The sequence below is a fragment of the Carassius carassius genome, chromosome 31 (genome assembly GCF_963082965.1).
Source record: "Carassius carassius chromosome 31, fCarCar2.1, whole genome shotgun sequence".
In the NCBI taxonomy this organism is placed as follows: domain Eukaryota; kingdom Metazoa; phylum Chordata; class Actinopteri; order Cypriniformes; family Cyprinidae; genus Carassius; species Carassius carassius.
This window is the reverse complement of record NC_081785.1, coordinates 26,002,576-26,013,862: the sequence shown is the minus strand read 5'-3', so window position 1 is coordinate 26,013,862 and position 11,287 is coordinate 26,002,576. Positions and strand designations below refer to the sequence as shown.

Below are 11,287 nucleotides of genomic sequence, written 5' to 3'. Positions count from 1 at the left end.
AAATTCAGCCTAGCATTAGGCCTATGTCTAAAACGAGGGGCACCGAAATTTAATTTCTGTGTAAATTTACCTAGAAGTGACGTGCTCTTATTCAAAGTTTACACTCGTGTGATTTGATTGCTCATGTACACATGCTATATGTATTAATACCGCCTTTTTCATTGTTTACCAGTTTTTGCTTATTCGTAGATCATGACGGTTTGAAATACAATGGAATGGACTGAGAACTGAAAACACAGAGGTAACAAAACCAGGCCTTCTTTGCCATTATTCAAGATGAAGGAGAATTCACATAGTGTACACATTGATGTGATACCCCAGGGGGATGATTTATTGGCCACAGATGACTTCTTGATCTGCAAGTTTGCTACTAAAAGGAGAAAGCCTGTAACAACATTTCTATATCTGGTTTTATTAGGACTTATTTTTCCTGTTTTTAATTTTTTAATTTTTTAATTTTAATTTTTCTTTTTTTTATTACATCAGATGGGTTTCAAGTCGGAAAGAAACGAGAGACTTCGTAAAGATGACAGAAGAGGTTATTTTTATCAAATCAAATCAAAGTTTATTTATAGAGCAGTTTTTTAAAACAAACATTGTTTTCCAAAGTGCTGTACAAGCATAATCAAAGTAAAACAATTTTACAGATAACTAAATAACAAACAATAACACTAACCAAATACATAAAAACAGCTCTCAAACGGAGTTAAATTCCAGAGCATAAAAACAAGCTTAAGTCTGGATTTAAAAACAGCAAGTGTTTGGGCCTGTCTAGCATTTAGAGGCAAGTAGTTCCAAAGCGTTTGGGCTGCAACAGCAAAAGCCCGGTCACATTATTATTATTATTATTATTATTATTATTATTATTCAGTTACGTCTAATAAAAAAATGCAAGTTTTCATTTAATATGTGTTGCAAAACTGGTGGACTGTTATAATTTGTTAGATTTTTACATCAAAGAGTCTCGCGTCTAATTCGTAAATGAGACAAATGGGCTCGGGCTTTTTTATTTATTTTTGTTTATTATTATTTTTATTTAACTCGTTTAAAAAATGTTATGTCATCATGCATATACTGTGCCTGTAAAAAAAAAAAAAAAAAAAAAAAAAAAATTATATATATATATATATATATATATATATATATATATATATATATATATATATATATATATATATATATATATATATATATATATTATGCAAAGAATTTGTCGGTTTTGACTTGGGTTTCCTGCTACATTTTGTTGTCATTTGTCATTGTTGTACATTTTGAATATAACTAATACTGATTATTTGGGGAATTTATGAATGTTTTGAAAAGTTTGTAATTAAAAACATTTTAGCTTATTTCATTTATCAGGGAAAAAAAATATTTTTCTGTTTTTATTGTTGATTTATTATTTCAGGTCAGGTTGAAAATAGCAAAGAAATCAAAATAATTTAAATGTGGCAGCAAATCTGTATCCCTCTGTGTGATATACTAAGTGATACAATATATACATATATAAATTGATAATTCTTTGAGCAAAATTACATTTATTATTATTGTTTTTGTTGCTGCTGTTGTTGACAACACAACACAAATGAGTGAAAATCTGAATTGCGAAAACATTCCAAATAACACTTTAATATAGAATCTGTTCTTGTCATCAACTACAAGAATACACATTTACAAGCCATAAATAAGTTTACACAAGTGATTGAAGAACTTCAGTCCGTCCTCAGTTCTTCGGTGTGATTTTGGTCCATTTTCAAAAGCCGGCTCGAAGAGTTCCTCACATTGTCAACATATCTTTTACAAAATAATTACTAATGAACTTCTAAATTAACTGGGAACGTCAAAAATCAGAATACATATACACAAACATTTTACAAATGTACAAATTTTCATAAAGTCCGTGAGAGTTTAGGAAGAGTTCAGAATGGGCCTGGAGTACACACCTTGATAGTACGATGTGTCCGGCGAATCCAGGCCCGCTTTGCTCGCCATGGAGCCCATGGATAGCGCGCCGGCCATCGGAGAGCCGTAACCGTAATGCATCACTTGCTCGTATGTCTTTAGGTCCATTTTGTGATGCTGTTGCTCCGAGGACATGAGGTTGTTGATGGAGAAGGGGTGATTGAAAGAATAGTGATGTTCTGGCTTCAGGTGTCCATCATGCGCCAAAACAGAGTGATGTTGGGCCAGGAGATGCTGCGCTTGGGAGGTCGGGGAGGCTCCGTGGTCCGGGCTCAAACCCTGAGCCGACTTCATGTCAGACAGGGATCTTTTGTGCTCGTTGCTAGACGAGTTGGAACGAGGAGATTCGTTCCCGTTGCAGCTTTCGGAGCTGCTGTTCGAGCCGCCCTCCGAGGTTTTCCGACCCGGCTCCTTGCTCAGTTTCTTATCGCACTTGAAGCGCTTTTGCCTCCTCAGATAGCAGCCGTTTTCGAACATGTTTCCGGAATCGGGATGAAGGGTCCAAAACGAACCTTTGCCCGGTTTATCCGGCGAGCGAGGCACTTTCAGGAAGCAGTCGTTGAAGGACAGTGAGTGGCGGATAGAGTTCTGCCAGCGCTGCTGGTTCTGTCGGTAAAAAGGGAAAAGGTCCATTATCCACTGATAGATCTCACTGAGGGTCAGCATCTTACTGGGCGACTGCTGGATGGCCATGGTAATTAGAGAAATGTACGAGTAGGGCGGCTTGGCGTGCGTGTAGCTCCTCCGGTAGGACTTGGGGTCTCTTGATCTGTTTATGGTTGACTGGCCATACATTGGGCTCATAGCGTTCATATTACTATACGAGGTTAAGGCGTTCATGGAGGGCGCTTGCGCTGCCATGGGGCTCATGGTCGGACTCAGGGCTGCGCTCATGCCCGTCATCCCTGCTCCCATGCCGGCCATCGCTCCCGCGCCGGGAGACATGCCGGTCATTGAAGGACTCATACCCGTGTTGACATAGGACATGTTCATGCTGTTAGCTGCTGCCATGTTTGCTGTCGAACTCATTCCGGACATGGTCATGTAAGTGTTCATGGAGTTCATTCCCAGTCCGGTGTTCATGTTGCTCACCGAGGTGTAACACTGCGAAAGAAATCAGACAATACGATTAATTAGGCTACAATGCAACTCCAAACAGTACATATTTAGAATCGCTGGCTTCGCTAAACTGAAGAGAAGCATTAGAAAATATTGTATTTTATTTTTTATTTTATTTATTTTTATTTTTTTGTAGCATGGGCTATAATTAGTTTCATATAGAACTGTTTTGTATTATTATCATTATTATTTAATAGTTCTTTTTTTCTAACGAATTCATCTGGAGATAATGTGTCATGGGGTGTAACTAAAGTGAAAGTCTTTTCGGGAGGCAGATAGAAGATTCCAACATAGGCTATTGAAGGAAACCCCAGTTGTAGTCGATATTACCACCGCTCATAAATGTTAAACCAAGAACAAGTATTCAAGGCTATTTGTTTAAAAGTCAAATATCCGTTATTTTCGCTTTCGAACGCCCGATGTTGTTGAATAAGAAACCCATGTATTCGTCGGTATCCGTAATTGGAAATGAAAAGTTTGCATTGCATGTCAAGCACAACTTTGTTAGGATAGTGCAGGGCGTCGAGATGATGGGGGAGGATTTGGAGGCGCCTCAACTCAATATTTGATCTCAAAGTTAATATTATCTCAGGGCTAATATTGAGTTGTATAAAACCGGATCGGATTTCGACGAGGAGAAAAAAATACACATATATATATATTTATTTAGGTGAGTTACCCACCTCGGGCTCTCCGTAGTAAGTGCTCCAGTCTGCTGCGTGTTCGTGTCCCTCCATTTTGACAGCACCAAGCATCCTTGAAAAAAGTTTTCTCTACTTTCAAAACGCTTCCCCACACGAGAAATGCTGCTATTGTGGGTCCTTTGGCAGCCAAAAGGTGGTTGTTGGGGACCACGGGATACACTCGTGTCGTCGTCGTGCTCTCCTCCTGTCAAGGGCTAGCGCATGTGTGTGTGTGAGTGTGTGTTTCTGAGATGATTGCAGTTGAAATGTCGCCTGCTGCTGGCTCTTAACGCTGTGATATAGATCTGTGCGCCCGGGCGAGCCTCCAATCCCTACTGCTTCACTCGGCCCCTATTTGAATAATCTGCTCACACCTAGGCGTGAGACTTCTCCATTTGCCCCCTATTGTACACCTGCGCAGCTTGAAAAGAGCAGCCCCATTTGAAAAGATTCATTATATCCTACTCTTATTGTATTCCAGCGGGAGAAAGGGGGTAATAGAAATTTGGACTGCTGGCAGAACAGTGGTTTGAAATCACATCCAGATAAAATAAGGGAGAATGGGTTTAAGAATGCCAGCACCTCTGGGTGTTCTTTAGTCTTTATATGGATTATTCAACTGCCCGGGTGTTTTCATTCCAAAGTTCTTAAGCAGTAGCTACTTTATTCATAATCAATGGGAAGCAATAAAAAAAATAAAAAAAAACACCCTTCCATGGTATATTTGACCAAATCCATACCATTAGTATTATTATTATTAGCCTATTATTATTATTAAAAGCTTTTTAACCATTTACCGGTAATGAATATTATTTTAGAACTAAATATACAAGTCCAATAGGCTAAACATAATGTTTATCTGATCACTGAATTTGAAAGTATGCTATTATTAGTAGCTGTATTTTTTCATTTTTATTTTTTACATATATAAATAGGACAGCTGTGATATAGGCCAGATCGAAACGTTTGTTCTAAAATGTTTTCGCCTATTTTGAATTAATTTGTTTACTTGCGCTCTAGTTTATGTAACTAATAGCGGTACGCAGTTTGCTAATGTAAGAGCAGGTCATCGATGTTGATTCTGCAGAGCTCAGTGGCAAGATTTGATTGCCTTCATTAAACAAAGTAGCCTAACATTTATACACTTTGTTTGACTTTCCACGATATCTAGCTGGTGGTGGTTTGGTGCACATGCTGAGGACAACGAAGATCAAATCAATTCAAATCAAAATTAAATAAAGAAATACCTGAAGCCAACTAAAAAAATAATTACTCATATTTTGATATCCTTCCTTTGGCCTTTTATAACTATGCATCTCTTGTTTTTGTGCAAAAAAAAAAAAAAAAAAAAAAAAAAAAGCAAAAAAAGTGCGCCCTCTCTTGGTATACAAATAGATTTTCCACAGAAGAATTGAGGTTAGTATGCTTAATTGTTAACACTTTGAAGTAGCTTTAAATGGAAAGTTTTTATTTTTTTTTTATTTTATTTATTTATTGCATTTAATGTTTGATAGATTACTAGTTAGTTGTATTCAAACATGTCACAAAATGTTCCATGTATTTTCATACTCAGACGTAGGCTATATGAAATACTGATCTTTTAAGCATTAATTAATGAATAATTAAATATATTAATGACATTTAAAATTATGAAATTACAGTTATTGTTCGGTATCAGTTCGTTTTATAAACACATTTTTATCTAAATTTGAAGGTTTAACATTACCATTCCCTATTTAAATCAAATAATAAGCCTAATAATCCCCTCTTTTTCACACGTGCCTTCAGCATTAATCGTGTAGAATCAGATTAAGTGTGTACCTATTTGCGTATAACAGGGATATACAGTTTGCAAATATAATCACGGAGTTTATTTGGACCTGTGTATTTTGTAAACGGTGTAAGTTTGACGCGCTCACAGACACAGTGACACGAACCAAATAACGTTCAGCAAATTCCTAGCAATTTCTTATTATGGTTGAACATGTATGCCACTGCACATCTTAAACGATGGTGGTTATGAAGACAAACTTTCTTGAACAACAGACAATGTAATATTGTAACGGTAACTCAATCAAAACTGGGTCATCGCATCAAACGAAGACTTTATTTTTGCTGATATGTGCCTTGAGTGGGTAACTCCTGAACTGAGTAAAATTAAATATTCCTTCAGTTTAAATGGAATTGTCCGTGTGTGTGCAAATGGATCTACTTCTTGTGTTTAGCATGTTCACAATACATTGATTTGACTTCAAGTCATTTTTGTTGATGCCATTTTAATTATTAAAGACTGAAAAGTTTGACAATGCTGGACCAGTTGCAGTCATCATAAAACTGTTCCATATAATAAATCATATGTATAAGTCATGTTCGTTCCGTTTTTATTATTATTATTTTTTTCTGAGTGAAAATCAAAATAATAAAAAAGAGCAGTATAATTTGCCAGCTGTCTCTAGATCTAGCCTACATCTCAAATAAAGAGATTGAAGTCTGTGTGTGTGTGTATGTGTGTGTGTGTGTGTGTGTGTGTGTGTGTGTGTGTAGCCTGCCACATCTTCTAAATGTTCATTTTGGTTATGGAAATTAATAGCACCCTTACAGTAATCCCAATAACATTACAGGTACTGTTTTATTTTCAGTCTCTAAAAGAACGCATTAACCCACCACCAGTTTGAGACAAATAGATAGAAGACAATTGCCTTAATACAGAATTCTCGTATGACACCATACTGAGTACTTGACAGCACCTCAGGTTCTCTGAATACTGAGTCACTACAACACTGTCCAGTTGTCCAAATCTAAATCATTTATATGAACATGCTATGACAGGACAGGTCTTTTTTATTAGATTTTTCCAAGCTATACTAAACTAGGTAACTAGGCTTACCTAATAAAAAAAAGCAACTATACCTTTTGAATTACATGGCACAATGTCCTCCTAGATTATTTTGTTTGAAGTTAATTATTAATGGACAAGGTACAGACTGTGAACGCATTCTGAGTAGAAGGTCACTATCTTGTATTTGGTGGAAATGCGAGAGGACTGTGTCTTTGAGTAAACACACCACGTTGGAGCATAGGCATATACTTTGTGCCTTATTGAACTTAGGTTGGCATATGTCACATATCTCTCAAAATATCACACTCTTAACCAATACATGGTAAATCTTTTAGATATTTCTTTTTTTTTTTTTTTGTCCCTCTAAAGCATTAGGAAGTGTAATTCAGCGCACTTCTGTGTTACAATTCTGTGTTGCAATGTACTTTAACTTTGGGTGGCACCTTGGTGATCCTACTCAGTCTCATACATTAGGGCCTGTATTCTCAGTAAATATTGTCAAGGAATCTTTAAACCTCCATTCTCATTTTTGCCACTAGGAATTCATGTTCTAGATCATAGAGAGGTCAGGATATTTTTAAGCTACTAGATAGATAGATAGATAGATAGATAGATAGATAGATAGATAGATAGATAGATAGATAGATAGATAGATAGATAGATAGATAGATAGACAGTAAAAGTGAGGCAGCAGGGTTGCACTGAATTCCCTGCTGTTATTTGCAGGAATGTGTTACTTGGAGCTCCTCTTTCAAAGCTTTTGAACCACAAAAGAGGTCTTTAAACAAACCTATGTTTGTTCTGATTTTCTCTTTTTTGCCATTTGCACTTTTACCCCGTCATTTATCTGATGGAACACAAAAGGGCCAGCAGGTTAAGCTTATGATTCATCTGTGTAAAACCGATAACTGGATCTCTTTCTTCCAAATAAAAGATGCAAAAATGTTTGCCGCACAGTGTCTGTGGCGACAGTAAACATTCCAGAGCGAGACAGGAGTTTGTTCTGCCTATTATCTGGCACAGCTGTGACAACCCCTGTTGGCTGCAGGTTTGCGGCCAACCAAAGTATGTTTACCTGGAAATGAATCTCAAAAGTAGTGTGACGGGGAATGTACACATGGATGCAGAGGGGGTCCTGCCATTGAAATGGCATTCAAAGCTAAAGGGGTGGTATGGAAGATATTGCACAGGGGCCTGGGCGCAAACAGTGGCGTAAATGGGCCAAAGGACTTCCTCAAATATGCACATTTTGATATTGAGAAGCATTCGCTGAGGACTTCACCATAGTGTGCTTCTGTTTGGTCTGTATCCAAGGCCCACTGCAATACGCTTCTCTTGTCATGTAAAAACGAGCACGGCACAATCATGCATACCTCAAACACGGTGCCAATCCACATCCAGTGAACCCAGCGTACTGGAGGATCATCTCTTCATTTCAGCTAAATGACCAAACTGGGAAGAAGTTAAACGAGGTGACAGAGGGAACAAAGCAAAGCCTTTCGACGACTTGAGATGGTAAATCTCTTAATTGATCAGATTAATGCATTATAATGCTTTGGCATGTCTGACAAACTATTACCCCACTGAGGACAAAAAGGTTCGGATTAAATCCGTTATTTTAATCCTTCCATTTTGATGTATGCCACAGCAAAAATGTAATATCAAATAACCCTCCACTGCTATTCATCAGTGAGGGAACTGCAAAGTCAACACACATTTTAATTACAAGGCAAAAGCAATTAAACGTGAGGACAAGCGTCAGTATGCTAATTAAATGGCAGGCTCCCGTGGGAAGAGAAGCTCTTAAATATCACTGCTATCATTCCAGATTGAGCACTACGAGCTTCCATCGTTCACACTCACCTGACACATTTTCACCTCCCAGCTGCAGTAAAGCAAACACAGGTTTGACTCACATCAATTCATTAGGGAAAGTTATTAAAGCGTTCGTAATGTGAAGTTAGTAAGAGATTAGCGATTCCTGTGTTTCCTTGCCATACTTCTCTCCTTCCATTAGTAAGGTTAGAAATAGCAATAGAGTGCTACTTTTTAATTTTTGAAGGTAGAAAGGCCAGAAATCCATGTATCTTAATATGCAGGTTCTGCCAATCCTTATCAGCGTTTCGCCAGTTGAACTGACTGATGCAGGCATTCAGCCCCTTAAGAAAACAGTCACGTTTCAGTTTTACATCAGTCAGAAGCCATTTGACTGTTCCCATTTTCCATTATTCCTGTGTCTGCCGGAGGGCAGTCTTATCTGTATTCCGGATTGATAGGTGATAGTGAGTTTGGGATTAAAGTAGCTGGAATGAAGGCTGACCCAAGACAGCCATCACCAAGAGCTTTACTCTGTGTTTTCAGCTTCACGTTGGCTATTCACACATTGACTCCTTTCATGAATTCAATATGTCTATTAGATATTTCGTACATAATTTTAAGCTTTAAATAGCTTTTAAACCCATGAAGTCTAACTCTGTAGTGTATTTGATACATCTAAATGATCAACGTGATCAAAACTTTGCTGAAAAACAACTTTAGTATAACTGTACAACCATCCACCTTCAGGTCATGGTTCATGTGTCTTTTTCATCTTTATTGATTTATATTAATTCAACATAATAATGGCATTTATATTGTTAGTAATATTTCAAGATTTTACTAGACTTTACTTTTACTGGATTGAAGCAGCTTAGCTTTAACTTTTATTATCCAGACATCATTTTTCAGAAAAAAAGCATATGTGAGTCATCAAAAATGACACATCATCTTCCTAAGGTATTATTGGGAGATATAGAATGCCAACTGATATTTCTATACTTTTTTGTAAGTAGGCCTATCTGCTATACTGTTATAAAGATCTCATTGATTTACATTACACACTATCAGAAGTTCCTCTTACTTTTTGGCTATATAAATATCGGCATCTGCACCAAATTGCATATTTGTTCTCAGTTTTGGCCTTTGAATAAAATTGAGGTGTTTTTTCCAATCCTTGAGTGCCTGATGTATCAAATGTGATACAAAACATAAAACACAAATGCAAAATTGTAATTTTTTAAGACTTTGTATAATGGAACAATTTGTTATATTTAAAAAAATTATATTCCTGGGTATTATTCCATAAACCCTTTAAGAGGTTAATCTTATGTGTGAATGCTTAGATGCTGTGCTATAATGACGCTAATAAACACCAATATCTGTTGATATCTGCTGGGTTCCCTGAGTTTCCATCAGACTCATGAAGGAATGTTATTAGAATTCTGCTCTGCAATTCCTTCCTGCTTCACCTGAAGATCCATCCATATGCAGATGGCTAATTTGTAATGTTTACTGAAAACAGCATGGGGGAACCAGGGAAGCTCAATCTTTTTTTCATCCCAGCCGTTCATTCAAAGGTCCCAACATCAGTGCCCAATCTGTGTTTGCTTACCCATGAACAGTGACAGAACTCAGGGAGGAGAGCCCATAAATTCAAGCTCTGTTTTACAGGCCTGGATAGCTAACAAGCTAGCCCGCTAACAAGGAGAGTCCATAGCGAGCCCCTCGACAGATTAGCACCTCATCAGCCTCCCGTGGCTGAGGACAAATATAGCCTTCCCTGCCATAAAATACAATGGGACCGCCAGCGATAAACAACACCCCAGCGGGGGTCTGATTCCCCCTCACAAAACTTCCTGACCTTCCCCTTCTCTCTGCCTCGCAGCTGCCTGAGCCACCAAGTCCTGCTCCAGCCCTGTGGCCCAATTGGAGAGTTGTGTGTATTTCAGGTGAGCAAATATTGCCACTTGCTTGAGAGTTCAATGGTTGCCCCTTTCAGAGGTTGTGTATTGCAGTCACTCACTTTAAGATGTGAAGCTATGGGAATTCCTCTCAGCACAGCTGGAGTCATCCAATCAGCCCAGTCTTCAATTGGCCCTTAGATTTCAGCCTCTTTGTGGATTCTGTCGGTCTCATTTAACTCTGGTGTATAGATCGCTAGAAAGAGAAAGGGAAAGTGTCATTTTTTTTACATACAGTCTTTAAATGGCTGATTCTGTAGCTCACGGTAATGGTGAGTTCTGAGAACTGACCTGACTGAGCATGTGCTGTTTTTGAGGCACCATTGTTCTCATTAAGAGTTTAAAAAGGTGCCAACTGGCTTTTTAGCTCCTACCTTAATAGAAAAACAGTTAAAGTGACCTGAACTGAATTTTTAGTGATCAGATAAACAGCATTTTCTTCATATCAAATTACAAAGGCAGCACCTTACACATTTATTTACACAAATAAATGTTATCATTATGCCCAGTATACATAACAGTTTCAGAAGATATGAATGAACTGAACGCTTTAACGCTCTTTAGTTAACAGTTGCCAAATTCATTATAATGTAATTTCTGTTTTCACAATAAATCCTCTGGTTGTACCCTCATAGTGTGTTATGATTATGTCATTTTCCAAAACCTTCACTCTCACTGTTTCTTGGTGGTGAGACTAACTCCCAACCTTCACCTGAATCCATAGCAATTTATAATTCTAACCATAACACTCCTAGGATCAATTGCTCTATCTAGCATTTTAGCATAAAATAAATAAATTAAATAAATGAAGAAATATGTTGAGCTAATACTTTACACTAGTGCTGTACTACACTGGTGCTTGCAATAATAATAATAATAATAATAATAATAATAATAATAATAAT

General features: G+C 37.4%; 1 protein-coding gene across 1 annotated transcript; it reads right to left on the bottom strand.

Annotated features, from left to right (window-relative positions):
• Window positions 1–1,609: 1,609 nt before the first annotated feature.
• LOC132111813 (forkhead box protein A2-like) lies at window positions 1,610–4,105 on the bottom strand. The gene is made up of 2 exons (XM_059519418.1): window positions 3,765–4,105; window positions 1,610–3,066 (listed from the first exon to the last, which is right to left on the bottom strand). The coding sequence occupies exons 1-2, from the start codon at window positions 3,834–3,836 to the stop codon at window positions 1,909–1,911; spliced, it is 1,230 nt and encodes a 409-aa protein (XP_059375401.1). The 5' UTR covers window positions 3,837–4,105; the 3' UTR covers window positions 1,610–1,908.
• Between the last annotated feature and the right edge of the window lie 7,182 nt (window positions 4,106–11,287).

Coding starts and splice junctions, on each gene's coding strand:
- LOC132111813 (XM_059519418.1), bottom strand. CDS start 3,836: ATGCTTGGTGCTGTCAAAATGGAGGGACACGAACACGCAGCAGACTGG. Junction 3,067..3,764: donor CTTACTACGGAGAGCCCGAG/GTGGGTAACTCA, acceptor TTTCTTTCGCAG/TGTTACACCTCGGTGAGCAA.